At 42.7% G+C, this 18,394-nt stretch overlaps 1 protein-coding gene across 1 annotated transcript in view; it reads left to right on the plus strand.

Annotated features, from left to right (window-relative positions):
- Positions 1-18,394, plus strand: part of LOC146859999 (cysteine repeat modular protein 2-like) — a 648,096-nt gene that overhangs the window by 100,274 nt on the left and 529,428 nt on the right. Inside the window, exons 6-8 of the mRNA XM_085643761.1 lie at positions 6,863-7,057; positions 14,708-14,794; positions 17,532-17,730. Of these exons, the coding sequence (XP_085499887.1) occupies positions 6,863-7,057; positions 14,708-14,794; positions 17,532-17,730 (481 nt within the window). The remainder of the gene's footprint in view (positions 1-6,862; positions 7,058-14,707; positions 14,795-17,531; positions 17,731-18,394) is intronic.

Raw genomic sequence — 18,394 nt, forward strand, 5'->3', positions numbered from 1 at the left:
CTTCAGGAACTTGCCTTGGCATTCCCATTGAGGGGCCTTTTTTATAGGGCACTGCCGTGGGACCACCAAAGAACTGCCAACCAGTGACAAATATTTTTGTGATCTGGCGGGTGGCGTACACGGGTCGGTCTGGTGGTGCAGGAGCAGGGCAGTACCGCTCCCGCACTGCCAAACTCATAATAAGGTCCTAAGTCTTCTTTGAGATCCAAGAACTCAAAAAACAAAAATTAGGACCTAGTTAGATGGAGATGTAAGGGCCTTTCCTCGAATTTCCACTTAAGTTTTCCAATCTATCTATCTGTGTAGCATTTGTGGAGCGCATAGCTACCCGAGGGCATCCCAGCGCTAGTAGTGCGACACAGGCTGGCCAGGGAGTTCTAGAGAGGGCAACGGTCAAATAGCTAAGTCTTTAGTAGTTTTTACAATGGGAGTTCCAAGTTAACTATCAGCAAAGTGAAAGGGAGGGAGTTCCAGAGTTTGTCCACTTTGTATCTGAATGACCGACCTCCTTTTCTGCCTCTTTTAATGAAGGGAACCACAGCCCAACAGGCATTGGTGTATAGCAAAGTTCTATTTGGGGTATAAAGGGAGATCATGGGTCCAGAGATTATGGGGCCTTTGCTGAGGAATGCCCTGGGAGCCATTCAAAGGGCTTTGAATGTGATCTTCTGGGCAACTGGAAGTCATTGGCGGGAGATCAGGGCATTCCGGGCTGACTTGTGCCAAGAAAGATTATGCAGAATCTGAGCTGCAAAGGCAGACCGCCCATCCCAGGCTTGTGTGAAGATTGTAAGGATTGCCAAGGATCATAAGCTCCATTTTATCCCCATTTAGTTCTAGGGACAAGCTGTTCGTTAATTTGACTACTTCCTCTAGGCAGGGGCCAAGAGCAAGGGAAAGAGGGTCTTGGATATGAGGGAGAAAAAATACCAATTGTGTATCACACACTTATGAGATTATAGAGATCCCAATGAAGGACGATGTGTGTCAGGGAACGCATGTACAGGTTAAATAGTGTTGGACTTAATGATAAGCCCTGAGGTACTCCACAATCAAATGTTCTGTTTTGTGTCCAACTTTTAAAAACTGCCTCTAATGCAGTGTTGAAACTAGAGACGGTCTCCAGCTCCTGGAAAACAGTAAATATAATCTCTGTTTTCAACTTTCTATTTTCTATTCGGGGAGAGGAGTTGGCCTAATGGCTGGGGCGGTCGACCTCGAATCTGGGGAACTGGGTTTGAGTCTCGGCAATGACGCTGAACATCCTGTGGTTCTGGGCAAATCACTTAATCTCCCCATGCCTAACAAAAAAAAATTTATGTGTCCTCATGTAACGCAACTGGTGCTATGTAAAGCGCTCTGATACCCGATTCGGGTCAAGTTTGCGCTATAAAAAACTCTGTAGAAAGAAAAAAAGAAGGCTGTTCCACACATTCTGACAATTATTTTAAAATTTTGCTATTTAACAGCGTTAAGAAAATCTATTAGAAACATATTCTGAATCTTAACATAGACTGGGTTGAAAGTGATCAAAACTCTTAAACTTCCAAGATGCTTTCAGAAAAGGAGTTGGGACGATATACCATGCCATGAGACTCCCGTTTATGTGCATCAAATGTTGTAAAAGTTAACTACCTGCTCGCTTTTCTGGGATTGGGAAGAGAGATGCCAAAGATCCGTGTGCATATCCAATATTTAATGGTAGATGGAACTTTATCAATGACCCAGATGCACCAGTTCTTTGTTCTTTCTTTTCATGGCCAGCTAGGAAGAGCAGCCTTAGTCATTTGAAACATCCTCCATGAATATTCTTGAGTCAGCTGGGTTTTGTGCAGGTCTAACTTGATCTGGTCAGCTCCTCTTTGTGTTCGGTCCTGCTTATCATGCAGGTTGATGAGCTCTCTGTCACTTCTCAGGTTACAGAAGGAAGGCTTCATAAAGGATTCCTAGACAAAGACAATTCTAGAAAGAAATCAGCGGCCCAACAGATGTTCATCTATCTTCACCAGACAATCTTTAAAATAAAGTCTTGCAGCCATGGTGAGAAGCTAGATAAAACAAGATAGCTGCCTTTTTGCAATGATTCTATCATTCCTCCAATATGATAGAAGTGTGTCTGCTTGTCATTATCCAGATCTTCCTGGTTTCTGCGGATTCAAGATCTTACAGTGCTCAACATCTGTTCCCAGTGCCTTGGTATAGCATTAACACATTGGTGTATCATCATTGCATGTGATTAGGGTTCACTTGAGCAGATGAAATCCTACTGTAACAAAGAAATTGGTCTGGTGTCCTCTTCGAATGACAAGGTACATCTGGCTTCAAAGCGGAAGGTTGGTCACAAGAAGGAGTAGGTTTGGAAGATCATCTCTGACAATGTCACGTTCCCATAGGAGAACAACCCTCTTGTGAAGCATGCACACAACGTCTAAACAAACCCCACCATTCACTCAATGAACTACACATTCCGACAAACACAACCTCCATTCACGTCCTATACATCATCAATATAACACTGCAAGTGTATAGCATAAAGTGAATAGATACCTCTTATATAGCAATATTTTCTGCTTTGTCAGCATTAGCATTGCCATGGTGCTGTGGCTACCAACAGCCAAAGGGTTCTCATTACTTTGAACATATATGGATAAGTCAACCTACTCTTGCTTGAAATGAGAAATAGCACCTAGTATGCCACAACATGCTGGGAAACTAGTCATTACTTTAATGGTAGCTGACTTCTCGTTCTTAAAATCTATATGCATAAATGAATTGTGCCTCAACCTTCTCATATCTGCAAGGTAATGGGTAGTAGCGAAATGGACACTCCTGTTAAACTAACACTTAAATGCATAGCAGTTCTTAACTGGTAGCAGTTAGCCTTCAGTTTACTTATAATCTGTAAAACTATGTACACTCTAAAAACATTTAACTATTAGGAATAAGATGACCTTCAATTCAGTCCCTTTTATCCCTCTTGTACCATCACTTTGATCAATTTATTCCTCTTAATAGCATCAATTAGGTCATTGTACCCCTCTTGTATAACCAGTCTATAGGTTACCTGACTGTCCTTCTGACATCACCATGCAACATCTAAAACATTACTCACAGCTGATGTTCTGTTCAGCTCTGAGGACATTATCTGGTGTCCTTTTCAGTAAAGGAACACACTTCTCATGTTTCATCTGCCTGCTAAAGTTTTACCTCTTCACCACAATTCCTTTGATGTTTTATGGCTCCTGTGCAATGGATGCTAGTCCACACACATTAGAGCACAGGACTGAAATTATTAAACAAACCATTAGAAATATTTTTGGCATAAGATATTTCTCTTATTTACTTTAAGACGTAGATTTAAGAGCATAATATTTAAGCCGGTAAAGATTTATCTACATTCTAAACAGGAATGGAACTATTCTCCAATGCGGTCCGGATGGAAGTGAATTCCTAAAATGAGTACAGTGAGATGCGTGCCCTAGCAAGAGAGTCTGTACAAACCTACAGGACTAAGGTCTTTCTGAAAGGTCCACCATTTACTATGAAAACATGATTCTCTGTTGTCGAGTATCTCTGGGGGCAAATGACAATCTATTTAATGATGGCAAACTAACCTTTCTGAAGCATACTCTTTCTATTGTTTACGACTGCGTAAGACTGAATATGACTCTCTCCCAATACCTTGGCAGTCAGTGGCTCTAGCTCTCTAAAGAGGCAAGCCATCACCAGCATTATCACTCCCATTTATACTGTCTTACCTATTGCCTACTGTCTCACAAGCTGGGTTTAAAGTTCTCGGAATGCTACTTATATCAGGATCCTGATGGCTCACTTGCAATCTGGTTACGAATCCATCTCCATCTCCATCTCACAGTGGCCCATGAACATAAGGATTGGCTATACTAAATCCGGTCAGTAAGTCCCATTGCCCAACTAACTTGAGAGGGCACCAGATAGATTTTCAAATCAAAAACTACCAGCGACTTCATGAAAGAAGGCTCTTTGGGAGACCATTTGGAACCACTCTTTGCTTTTGACTACCCTCTTAGCAACTTATTCACACTCTGCTTTCCATCATAACAGATCAACATTCCAGGATGACATCCCAGATTCTCTATGGCTCTAGCTGGCTGTCTCTAGAATGTTTCCTAAAAGTAAGGACAATGAGCATTTGCAAAAACAGTTCACACTCAAAATGCATATATCAAAGCATAACAATACGTAATATTATTCAGATACATATAATAAATGAACTGAAACACAGGCAAGCAGTAGCCCAACTCCACTTGTGCCTCCTCAGTTCCGAAATACAGATATGCCCACTTTTCAGGGGTTCATGAATGCCATGCGAAGGGCACCCTGCTATGTTGAAAAGACAGAACTGAGAGCACTGGTTGAACCCTCCTCCAACAGCTGAACATGTAAAATGCCTGTGCACATGGCTATAAATGCTCTTTCACCACCACCGATGCATTCATTGCCAGGGCTGAGGGGGCAGCAACCAAACTCACTCATAATGGAGGTACTATTAATTATATACGTTTCCCCGTCATCGGAGTCCAGTTCTGCTGCTGAACGTAAAAGCAAAAGGATAATTCACCTCCGGTAGACTTGCATGATTGTGGAGTTCACTGAAGCAAAAATTATGGACTTTCCCAAAATGTGGGTCTTTCCCAAAAATAACATTACAACAGTTTTGAACTGCTGATGGATAGCTATCATTAACTTGGTTATTCACCATTATTTATTGCCACCCTGTCTATTGTCTTATGTTGTGTATGCATCCTGAGAGGCACTCTCAGCTGTGCAGAGAGGGTGGACTCATGGGGCAGTCATGTCCCACAATTGAGATGACAAAGGTTACTATTGTCCAATGAAATGATGCTAACGTTTCTGGGAAGATTGGACGGCTAAATTGAGCTTGCCAAGATTTCAACAAATGACCTATTTCAATGGTTGGGAGGAGAGCAGGCACCGTTCTGAATATCCCTCTGTCAGAGCCTCTGACAGTACAGAGAGGAATCCCATCTCAGGACAGGTGTGTACCTACTGCAAGCAATGGAGACAAAGGCTGTTCGGGCGCAAGTGTCACCAGCTTTGCCTTTCTCATTCCAGTCTGCGGAGACCCAAGGGCAGGAGAAGACTTGGATAATGCAGACCGGTATTTGCCCTTCAACTGCTTCCTTTGGGTCCCTGAAAACCTGAAGGTGGCAGCGATCCACCACTCAACAGAGCTCGCCCTTAGAACTCAGTTTTCAATGCATGATTTAAGAGTGAGGAAATCCCTTACATTACAGTGGTTACAAAATATGTTTTAAATCTAGTGTTTCAGAAAATAAAAAAATGAATGATCAACTATGATAGTGGATATAATTATATCTGTATTAAAACTCATGCACTCTGCATAGCTGCAGTTGACATCTGGAGCAAAATGGCCACTTGAGCACCTATTGACGTGGTAGTAGGCTAAGTTCCACATAAATCTCCTGTGTGTACATAGGATTAATACTTCACATGCATAATAATTGTCTAACAGGTTTTTAAAAATAAAAATAAAATGCAGTGGCATGAGAATAAATTACATTGATTGTTTGACATGGTGTATGCCATTGTGTGATAACCTGTGATATATAGGACCAGCACATTTTCCACATTTTTCCCTGGCCATGAAGGTATAGTAACAATCAACCCATATGAATTTGTAAATAAATTGCCGATACTGCCAACACTCTAATGAGTGTTCTATTTTTCAGAATTGACCCTACAATATATAGTCGTGAATTAAATTGAACTGAATAGTCCTGAGGATACCTTAGCATTCACAAATTGGGTCACACCATTGTTGACTATATGACGATAGGAAGAGGGTTCATCTGATGGGTGTATATAGTGGTCTCAATGTTGTGGATGTGCAGTAGTGTTTGGGAGAGAAAGGAAATGGTTGGGTTTGCCCTATTGTCACAGTTTCAGGTGTTATTGTAGATAGGTTAATAGAGGAAAAGAGTCATGGTCCCTTTTACGGGTTATGATGTCTCACAGTTCCATCTTCTTGTCAATTGGTAAGGTCTGTCTTTGAGTTAGGTATTGGCAGTTGAGGAGGGAATTGGATAGGAGTGTGAGGGTGGCTATGTGGGGCTATGTGGGGAAGGGAGTAAGGGAGTGGGATGAGGTGATAAGAGTTCTTATAGGAGATTTGGTAAGGGTCTGGAAAGAGGTCCTGTCAAAGAGGTCCAGGTTTTCATGAAAGGCTTAAATCAGTGTCTTCAAATTTCTGATGATGAAAATAAAAAGACTGGTATCCAAGAGCTCAGAGTGGAAATAGAATTTTTGAATGGCCAGTAATATTTAGCTTTTTCAAAAGCAAATCTGACCAGAGGGGGGGGTAGTGTTCGACAAGAATGTCATTGTTTTTAAGAATACCATTCATGCAGTGATGTTGGTCAGCTGTGTTTGTCTTGTGGTACTCTCTCATGAGCTTCAGTTTGGAGTTTTTTGCTTCATATTTTGAGAGATTGCTGGATAAAGAATCTCGAAGGTGTTATGGGCAGACTTGTGTAATTTATTTTAGATGACAAGGATCTCAGTATCTTGCAGAGTGACAGTATAGGCAATTTTGTTCTCGATAATACTGTTTTGAAGTCCGTTTTGGTGAACTATATTCTAATCGGTGTCTCTTATTGTAGTAGTCCAGTTTGATACATAGATGAAAGCCAAATGTATTCCCTTCTGTATTAATAAAGTGCATATTGGTATTTATGTTATCAATATAATTGATGTACTTGAGTATTACACCCTATGTAAACTAAACCTTAACAATAACTCTGTGTGAGACTTTTCTGGTTTATATATTCCTTGCCTGCAGATACAGCATGTGTGCAGACATGTCCAACTGGCACCTTCCAAGATGTGAACAGCGGACGCTGCGAAGCTTGCCATTCCTCTTGTGAAGCTTGCCATGGTCCATCGTCCCATGAGTGTGATTTGTGCCCAGGTGGAGGACAACCTGCATATGGCTTATGTGAAATTATTACCTGTTCACTGGGGTGGTATTATGACAGTAAGTAGAATTCACATTGTTTGCCCAGTTAACACCTAAATGGTAAATCAAATTATATACAGGGTAATTCATGGATTACGTCTATATTTCTATTTTCGCTCCATCTCCGATTGGAGTCCACCATTTCTTCAAATGAGCCAGTCCCACAGTGCTTGCATCTGGTGAAAACCCTTCTCTCTTAATTCTACAACTGGAACACTTTCCTAGCCCCATCTCACATTTCAGTTTAACCTCTTTTTTATTTTTTTTATTTCTTTATTTGCATTTTTGTTATCTGCAGTTTTTACAGTGTTGATATAACTTTCACATGGTATATAACTTAAGGAATACAATGGGATCAAACATGTTGACTCGATACATTCTTAACGTGAAATATAAACAAATTGTGACGTCCAAGAGCAGACTTAGGAGCAAGGTATGGTATCTCAGGCTAGACCAGAAAGTGGAAGCGGTAGTACGAGAATGCCCAGTCTGCCTTGCAACGAGCCAGCCCGACAGAGGCAGGTCATAGTGTCCCATGGCAGAGAGTTAGCGCGGATTTCGGCAGCCTCCCGAATTGAACACACACGCTAGTATCCACGCTATCCCAAGGTTGAGATTGTAGCAACAACATTGGCCTCTGAGGTGTCCTGAACCTCGAGAAACTCATGGCCACACATGGCCTGTTTGCAGAAATCCGCACCAACAATGGGCCCACCTTCAGTGGCTCCAAACAGCCGGACTACCTGAGATCCTGAAGCATCAAACACTGCTGTATAACCTTCCGGTGGCCCCAAGCCAATGGGGAGGTGGGACTTCTGATGAGAACTCTCACTAAGGTGATTCAGATCACTGTAGCAGAGGGCACCAGTGTTGAATATGCCCTGTCACAGTTCCTGCGAGAGTACAGACTCACCCCCATTCCACAACAGGCGTTTCCCCCTGCAAGCTGTGTTTCGTAAGGTCCATGGTGGACACCATTCCCCACTAACCCGCACGGGGGAGTGTACCTAACTCTGAAAACCGATCTGACTCATGAAGACTCCATAACGACAAGTATGCTTCCCAGTGGCTTGCGAGAGAGACTCCCCTCCAAGTGGGTGAGCAATTGTTGGTGAAAGATCACCACTCCGGGGGAAAATTCAGACTGCCATGGATCATCACCAAAGTCAATAGCACGAAAGTAACAGCTCAGAAAGGCATGGAGTGCTTCCCACGGAATGTGTCCCAATTCAAGAGGATTCCGCCGAGATCTGCACCAGAACCCACATCCAGTGACCCACAAGAGTAAGACCGTAGCCAGAACCAGAAATGGGATGCTCACTCAGAAGCTTCGTTCCCAGCACTCTCACCTGTCCTTCCATCACATGCACCAAACACAACCCCAGCAGCAATCAGCAGAAGCCAAAGACCAGCTGGGGTCCTCACCAGATCCCTCCGCCAGAGATGGTCAAGGACGGTACTGGTTGCGACCAAACCCCTATCCATCTCAGAAGTATAGGGACCAGAAGCGGACGGTTTTGCTGTGGTTGTGGATAACCCTGAAGAGAACTGTCATAAGGTTCATAATAATGATGGACTAGAGTAATGTGTTCCTTTAATGTTTGACATTTAATGTTTGATGTTTTGTTTCCTGTTGTATAAGAGGAATGTAGTGTTGTAAAGATTTGGGCGACACCACAGTGTCAGTCACGCACAGGGGGGCAGACTTGTGGACCTCTGTGTGCGGGTGTATTGAGAGCGCCTGGCATATGGCCAGACGTGTGGACTAAAACTCCAAGGGAACCGGGCGTTGCTTTAATTTGGAGACCACTAAACAAACGGCTTTGTCCTTGTGGTATTCCCCAGCGTGCTTGGGGCCTACTCCCTAACACTGCAGAGATGTGCCATCTTTGCAACGATAATGAAGGTTTGTGATAAAGTGATGCTATAGATTTCAAAAGACGTAAACCAATATTTTTGGTGTCAAACTTTTTTTATATTTTTGAAGTCAGTAGAGGTGAATGATTGTTAGAAGTGTGATATTGCAGTACACTGCTAATGGTCAATGTGGGTGAACCATTGTTGGTTGGATGATGTGAAAGCTCAAAGGTCTAGCAAAGAGAGGGTAAATCATGACTGAAGGAAGGTGCTGGTATGTGAAAGGTGTTGGCGACTGAAGTCAACGGAGGCAAGCCATTGTTGGGAGGGTGATGCAGGTGCAAATTGGAGGAACGGTGATGCAACTTTGTGGGAGAAGTCAATGAAGGAAAACCATTGGTGTTTGCTCAACTGCAAGCTGTTGCCTTAGTTACCAAAACCAGTTGATGTGTAATTTGCACAGTGCACATATACAGAAACACAGTATCACGCCACAGATAGAGCAGCATGTCTAAATCCAGTGCACCAGACCTGCCACCACCAGTGCTTTAATTGTAAAAAAATAAGTGCAGGTACTCATTAAAATGAGCTAGAGGTGTGTCAAGCGGGCGGGGCTAGGGGCGGGGCTAAGGGCAAGACATGATGATACATAATATGACATATAACAGTAAATAAAAGCATAAATCATTCAATCACTTCAAAAGTGAAAAAGTATTTCCGTGTACATACATATATATTTATAAACGATAATGAAAGTTAACAAGAAATACAGCAGATTTTGAACTCTGAACTCAACAACTGAACAAATATCTGGTACATTTAACTGAAAAAAAAGTGCCAATCCTAACTTCAGCTGTCACCTCACCTTTTTACATCCCTCCCTCCCCTTCCTTCTATGTCCATCATCTTGTTTCCTCCCTAGTCAGCTCCATTGCCAGTTGTCTCGGGAGGTCATCTCTGGAGCGCTGGTGTTCCCTGCTGTGCATTGCTCTTTGGGCAGGGCTACTTTCACACCCATGGGTCCCTCGCAGTTATGTAAATAAAGCAATTAGTTGATGGGGCACACAAAGGGAAGCAGCTCCTGCGCTGTAAAAACCAAACATGAAAAGAAAAGGTAGATGATTGTGTTGAACAGACACTTGCTTAAGTCTGGCCAGTGCAGCCCCAGCCCTGGCTATTTCATGCACCTGAGGGAGAGGGAGCTGGGGGGGGGGGGGGGGGGGGGGTGCCTAAAGCATTTGTAGCTGAATGGTCGTTACACGCTTAATCAACAGTGCAAGGTCTGGCTAGACCCTGCTCTGTTAATCACAGCGTGTGACCCAAGCCCTCTCAAACCCCTGCAGTGTGAGGAATTGCAAAAGGAGTGCCTATGGACTTTACCAGCGTCTCTGCAAAAGGCATCCGTCCTGCGTGGTAGGGGATACGGAACCTGAGCCTGCCGTGCCATCAATCAGGGTACCGGTACTCTCCCTGACTATAGAAAAGTGCCGGCACTGAGGGCTGGAAAATTTGGAAGTACCGGTACTCAGTACCGGTGAGTACCAGACCATTTAAAGCACTGGCCACCACTCATGCACACATACCAAATGACATACGTGAACTCCCTCCATAGTACACAAAAGCCCCACTGTGCACAGCTATCAAGGCACGCATGCATGTAGATCAACAAACATGCAGGCAGCCGCACATTTGAAAAGAAAAACAGTTATGCATACAGACTCGGACACTTCTTCACACAACGGCAACATGAGATACAGGCACATATTCGCAGAGAGATGACGCAGATGCTCATTGACACAAACACATCTTTATACAGTCACAGACAAAATACATACAGGCACCCTCATGAACATGGTGATGTTGAAATAGTAACTTTATCTGTATATGGATGGATGCAGATCTGTTAGGCAGACACTAGGTTCATTCATCCATGATTTTTAACCCCTCAGCCGAGGAAATGTCATTTAAGGTCGAGGCATGCCTAGAGTGTTGAATACCATTCCCTTTCCCCCTCCCTCTGGAGTACCTACACTGAGTGGGGTTTTTAAACCCATGGGCCTGACCTAGAGTTTGGCGGATGGAGCAGGGTCCATTAGGCTGATGGGACACATTCCCCCTGCCATCCTGTGGATACTCTGCCTGCCAGATGTAGAGATGGCCACTGCCCCTGCGCTCATCTCTGTGCATCCAGTGTGCAGTCACTGTGTTGTTTTCAGTGCACTAAAAGCTTGATGGACGGTTGTCAAATGCGATAACTTTTGGAATTTTTTTGTATTTCAAAAACAAACTCTCAAAGCGGGAGTTTATTCAGAAAAACAAATAAAAAAGAATGAAATCCACACCCTGTGTGTTTTCTCCCAGGGTCTGGGAGTCATTACTGTTTTTTACTGTCCCTCATTGCTAGGTTCTTCCTGGCGGTTATGAACAGGAATCAATGCATTGCACAGTCCTCCCTAAGTAGGGCAGATGGTGTAATGACCTTCCTCCAATGGGCTTTGGGTGGTTAGAGGAAATAATTTATCAATAGAGCCACCAGACCTTCCATCAACAGAAACCTTAAGTTCCGCCAGTCTCCAAATGAGGTGGCAGAGGAAGGGTTTGGCGGGCAGGGTACTCCGCTGTGTTTGCAATAGAGTACCCTCTCCTCAGAACTCTAAATCGGGGCCAAAGTATTGATGTCCATTTAATAAGTGTTCTTTTTGTAATGAAAATGTGCAATAAAAAATGCAGAGCATCCTGCATTCAATACTTGGCCTTTTCAAAGAGATCACACATCTGCACCACTGCAGTTCAGTGGCTCTAGCTATCCACCCAGCTATCTCTCCAGTGCATGCTACAGCAGGGCTACAGTGCAGTCTGCCTGGATGAACTGTTTCTGAATATCTACTCCAGTAGGTGTAAAGAGTGAAATTCCCTCTGCCTGGTCTAAGGAGGTGAAAGATAACGGAGATTCACCGCAAATTCATTAGATCAATAATACTGTCTCTCTCTAATTTCATCAAATCCATTAATATTTTCTAGTTTCAATATTTCGTGATTGATGTGACCCAACCAGTTGGGATTAAATTGCATCCCACATAAACCTCAAAACGAATCCATACACAATGTGCAGAGCATAAAACGTTTATAGCCATGCATACTTTAGTCCATGTTTACAATTTTATAAGTATGCATGTGAAACAAGCATAGGTGTGCAGATGTCAAAGTGTGCCTCCCAATGTGCAGAGGGAAGAAGTATCAGGTGAGGTCACAGAGCAAACCGAAACCACAGGCAAAAATGTAATTCAGTGACTGTATCAAAGGTGGTTGGGTGTCTAGTCGCCGTTTTGTTATCACGGTTACACAGTTCAGATATAGGCAAATCTATTTCTAACACAGTATACAAAACCAAATAAAGTTTCAAGAAAAAGCAAGAGTAATGCAGTTTTTATGGTTGAACCTGCAGGGCTTCTACACACAACCTTGATCTGCATATTATATATTACCCTTGATTACCAAACAACATAGCTCCTATGCTGACCTCTTTAAGGATCCTCCAGTCAGTGTAGGTCAGGCGTGCAATAAACCATAGTCTTATAATAACATATATACACAGATGGAAAGAATAAGGGGGCATGGGGAGAAGGATAAAAGAAGCAAAATGCCAGAGGAAGGAAGATAAAAGATGAGGAGTCAGAAGGAACTGTAACATAAATACAGCAGTACACCCAACAGAGTGCCTCATATAGTATGTTGTTGCTCTCATACAACAGGATATGACTAAATAGTGTCTACGCCAATCAAATTATAAACGTAGGAATAATCACAGTCACCCCACTCTCAATAATACTCCTGTCATACGAAGACATATAATATCAGGGTTAGAGTTGATAAGCTTTATCTTTGGCACCTCGGCACATTATGTTGCATCCCACAAGCGAACCTTAACAAACTGTGTCTGCGTGGGTAATGTTAAATTCACACACTTCATCACTGGGTGTTGAACATACTTTGGACCTATTATCCTTCTTCTCAAGAGGAAGTAAAGGGGTTGAGTGATGTGTGTGGGCAAAGAGATATTACCGTTTATTGAATAGTACACCTGCTAAAGGTAGAGGCACTCGCAGCCGGCATGGCTCTAGGATGGAGGGGGCGGGGGAGTCGCGCTGGGGGCGCATTTAAAAATAACAAATAAATAAACTTGCCTTTCCGTCGGCCGGCTCCCGTGTCTTCACTGCTCCTGATCTCCTGTTTTCCTGCCTCCGGCATTGTGATTGGTCAGGACGCCACCCAGCCAGCGTCTTAAGGGGCGGCCATGTTCTCCATGCTGGCTGCACTGCAGCCTGCATGGAGAAGAGCAGAGTTTGCAGACTGGTTTGGGCGGCCCCAGAGGGCCGGCCAAACAGTCTTTGTGCATTCAGGAGTGGGCACACCACTCCTCACCTGCCCTGGTTCTAGAGCAGCCCTCCCCACACTCCCACCTGCAACCAAACCTAAAATGGTAATAACTAGCAGTTATTACCATTTTATGTTTCTGCGCGAAAGCAGTGGGACGAAGGTCCTCCGCCCTATTGGAGGAGCCGCCCCTGGCTAGAAGCCATGGAATGGGTGGTTAATATCCTCTGCCTGATGGGCCACAAGAGTGAAGAAAGAAGCCCCAAGCTTGTATCAAACATGGGGATGTGATCATTATGAGCCTGTATATGTTCCTCTCTTATGTGGCTAATCTGAAAATTTTGATTGGCAATTCATGTTGTTTGGGGACAGTCTAAGTACACCAATGATGGAGAAGGCAGATTTTTGCCAACATAAGTGCCATCAACATCCACCATCTCCAGTGTGAAGTGGCATAATCTGTGTCTTAAATATCTCCCGGAACACACATACACTAGTATGTAATGTAATACAGGCATGTTTCGACCCCATATAGTGTCAGTAGATGTTGTCAGCCCAAGCAGTCTCCTTGCATTACAAAGATACTTGTTAATAAAAGTATAGGTGAATGGTTCCAAGAGTGGATGCACTGGTAAGGCAAAATGTGGTGGCAAAAAATCCAGTGTTATTCACAATGTTCAGGTACGAATTACATATTCAGACCTGGAAAAGTGTTCTTATAAATAATTAGTTATACCAACATGACCACAATATCATCTCCTCTAAAGAGATATGAACTTTCATACCCAGTTTGCATCGATGCTGTATAAACTTCCATCATGATCCAAAAGGTGAATAAAATGGAGTGGCGAAGTGAGCTAAAGAACGATGATGGATTCAACCCAGATCTGTGACTGGGGGTGGTTGTCTGAAAGGTTTCAGTGCTCCGTCCATCATCTCCTTGTGTTTGCTTTGTTCGCCCTAATTTGGCAGAGTATGCCCAGAAGTGGGTCCCTTGCTCACTCTGCCAGTGGATTCAAGCTAGCGTGGCCGATGGGGGTGTTACTCCGAAACTGCTCCCAGGATGCTTGTTTCGGTCCAGGGAAGACCCGGCTTGGCAGTTCGTGCTGGACTATTCCCATGATGAATAGGGTCAATACTGATTTGCATATGGATGGGTCTGAACTGGGGTGGCGAAGAGAGCTAAAGAACGATGATGGATTCAATCCAGATCTGTTACTGGGGGTGAGTGTCTGAAAAGTTTCAGCGCTCCGTCCATCACCTCCTTGTGTTTGCTTTAAAATAAAAGCAATACCGAATCAGTGTGTGAACTACCCAGTCATGTGCAGCACTGCATTTATTTCTGTGGATAAATGAAGTTTTGTTCCAAAATATGTAAAAAGTACAATGATGTACTGAATTTTCAACTACTTGTTTGTTGTTTTTTGTCTGTTGCAGTTACTGACAGCACATGTTATGTTTGTGATGAATCGTGTCAAAGCTGTTTTGGACCATTGGCTCTGGATTGTTTTACCTGCAATTCTGGTAATTTTAATATTTTATAAATTATCATTTTAGCACCCAAATTTTGCATAAGGGCTGCACAGTCACATCCTAAAATTAAGTTTCAAAATATTTTAATGCAGTTATGTAAATTTTCTCACATTACATTAATAGACATTTAAGGCAAAGGGTTAATAACCTTTTAACTTTAAGTAAAACACTAAACTAAATGTATTGGTATTTTAAATAATTTTAAATAGTTTAATTTAATTTAACATTGTTTCCTATAGTATTCAATTTTCAGACCCAGACTCCATTATTTTCTTTGGTAGGTTGTTGTAGTATCAGTGCTTGGCTATTTGTGGTGCAGGACGGACTACTGTAGCTCCTTTTTGACAGTAGTAACTTACACTCATAAATTTGGGTCCACCATCTGTTTCCGGGGAGGAGACATGTAACTCTACACTTTTGAGTAACTTTAAATTTGTAAATGGTGAACAGCCAAAAGTAGTAAAGTTCCCCAAAAGGGTAAGAGTAAATTTACATGTGTAAATTACTGTAAGTTACTTTTGTAAATAGCCCCACTAGATTGTAACTTGATTGTATGAATATTGTTCTTTCCATAGTGATGTTGGAAGGTGCATAAAACAGCTCCCTTTTGAAGGCTAACAATGAAATGTAATGGGGCCAAATCCAAAATCTTTCAACACTGGATGTAGTCTACTTAAATATTTTTTTTTCAATTGCCTAAATTGTTGTGAAATGCTTACTCAAAGTTCTTAGAATTGGATTCCGATTGACAAAAGAAATGTTCTCCATTGTGCAAAGTTTTATGTCCGCTAAATATGTAAAGTGGTGACCGTGCTTTTGTTTTCAACATTTGAAAGATGTATTTAATGCTTTTTAACAACGCTGCATACCGCGCTTTCACTTTCATTTTATGGGACGTGCTGTGTTCTCCGATACTGCTGCGTCCCCGGCACCACATGACACCCCCTGACCCCGCCCTCACCATTCAAAAACAGCAGTGCCACCAGTTACAAACGCTATAACGTCGAAAGCGGCAAAGTCACTGGCACGGGAATCACGTAAATGCCCTTTGAATGCGGCATGTGCTCGCGAGGAAGTATTTCTTCAGCTTCTTTACGATTGTTACTTTCTGCCGCTGCTCGCATTTATTGCCCTAACCTTTCCTAGCGTTGGGCTTCTTTTGATAGGAGTCAAGCATGTTTAGGTGTCTTTCCAAAGCTATTCCTGCTTGCTTTGGAATCGATGCCTGGCGGGGACACAAACAAAAAGGCATGCACACAGGTTCTCGCAAATAATTACTGTTTTAAAGTAATTCAACTTGATAGCTGTGTTGTACTATATATATGAGTGAAACGGTTTACATTTATACGCTTCCGCACTCCCTGTTGTGTGACCTTTTCGCATTCAGAGGCATTAATTCACAGTCATTAAAGTGTGAATATTATTCTCCGCCGTGTCGAGGGCAGCGGCTCATATTATCATGGAGGCATGCGCATCCTTCTTCCATTGAAGGAAGAGGCTACATTTCAGTCAAACAAGGCCCAGTCCTCTCTTGCATAATCTTGTATTGTTAGGCGTAACGTCTCAAATAACGAAGCATAACACTTTCATTAGCAGCTTTCTTTCGGATTGAAGCAGATGCTTCTAGGGACTTTGGGGCCTGGATTCCAAGCCCGGCTTCGGCACTGCGCTGGAGGTCGTGTCATTCTCGACAAATCACTCCACCTCCTACACATTTCATTTCTCTACCTTCACTGCGCTCTCCAGCCTTTTTCCATTCTTCGGCAGCAGGCAGTGGGAATGTCCAAACGGGCAGGCTGGGGCTGCTACTGCTCATTTAAGCATGCAGATGTCATTTGGCAGCTTGCGTGATAAAGTGCAAGAGCCCTCGAGAGAAAATAAACACGCTTCTGCAATGCAATCGTCTCGCATTGGAGAGAGTTTGAGCTATTGACATTGTAAATAACAATGCCTTTCATTTATGTGTTTCAGAAACCTGTAATAATAAAAGACATTGTCATTTACAATACCAATAGGTCAAAGTTTAAAAAATGCGAGACTTATTGCATTGCAAATGCTTGTTTGGTTGGCGTTCTGGCATCCCTAGGCTAGAAAATGGTGAGGGTAGCATGCCCAAAACTGAAAACTGATTTGTTTCAACATTGAACAACCTAATCTAGTGCACATTTACACTACATGATTATCTTTTTGTAGCTCCTATAAGGTACGCAGCTTCACAGGTGCTATTTTAATTCATTTCACCGCTGTCTGTAGCCATTTTTTAATTCCCAACGCGACGATGCAGCTGTTCTTTATTGCCGACATTCTGCAGTGCTGGTGCAAAGTAGGACTAGAAGCTAAGAGAATTAAAAGATAAGACACAGTTATAGGAGTCATAGAAAGAGGAGGTTATGCAAAGACGGGGCTCAATGGCCTGCGTGCACGCCTTTGTTTGAGTGAGTTGGAAAGTAAAGCCAGACCTATTGCTTTTCCCAATGCTTGTTTATTCCGTATGTGGAAAAGATTACAGTAACTCTCTTCATGAAATTAGAAATTAAGTTGTTCATTCAGATGTGTTTGAATCCACAGTTTGAGCTCATTCTTGTAAATAAAAATGAACAGCACAAAAGTATTTGATTAGTTGTTGAATATAATATATGTTTTGTAAGGGCAACATCTTTTGAATGGCTCCTTCTCTTCATAATATCCCCTAATTCCGATGAATGCTTTTCGCACATTTTTCTTTCAGGCTTCTTCCTGGATCAGGACAATAGATGCGTGGAAGTCTGCCCAGTCGGCCATTTTGGGAATCTATTCACTCAGACCTGTGAGAAATGTGCAGTGAATTGTGAGAGCTGCGTCGGTTCCAGCGATGACTGCATACAGTGCAAGAATGACGGGCAGAGCTTGTTTCTGCACAGTGGACGCTGTCTCTTCAACTGCCCAGAGTAGGCAATGACCGCACATGCATAAGAGCCTATCGAATTTAAAGAGCACGTGAGGGGGGAAATAAATATTAGCAAACTAGTAAATAGATCTGGTATTTATATATCTGGGTGTTTTTGTGGATAAATATGATGTTTGTTAGGTTTTGCTATGTTATTCTATGCTCTGATGTGAATAGTTTCTTGGTTAACAATATGGTTTGGGATGTGTTTGTCAATCTGTGTTTGTATTGTGTTTGTTAGGTCCAAAATCTGTCTGTCTGTGTGTTTGTATGATATGAACATGTACTACAGAAACCCACATTATCTCCCACATATTCCCATATGTTGGTCAGACTCTCTAAGGAAGGCACCATATTTTTTGGGGAAGATAGGACTCTACATACAGTGCTGTGATTTTGTTTCCCATCCTATGACCGTACATGGGTGAAAAGATCCTTGCCGGGCGGAGCCGTTTTTTTTATTTTATCAGCCACGCAAGAGAGGACAGCCCTCCACAGCCAGAGAGAGTGTATAAATTGCAAAACCATGGTGGCAAAACATTCAGAGTGTTTTTTTATACATGTTTACTTCTTTGCGGTCCCACCTTCATTTTGCTCTGCAATGATGTACAGATGCACCATAAGATGCCAATTTACAGGAAGTCACAAAAACTACTGACTCATTA

This window comes from Triturus cristatus, chromosome 3_1 (assembly GCF_964204655.1).
Source record: "Triturus cristatus chromosome 3_1, aTriCri1.1, whole genome shotgun sequence".
Classification (NCBI taxonomy): domain Eukaryota; kingdom Metazoa; phylum Chordata; class Amphibia; order Caudata; family Salamandridae; genus Triturus; species Triturus cristatus.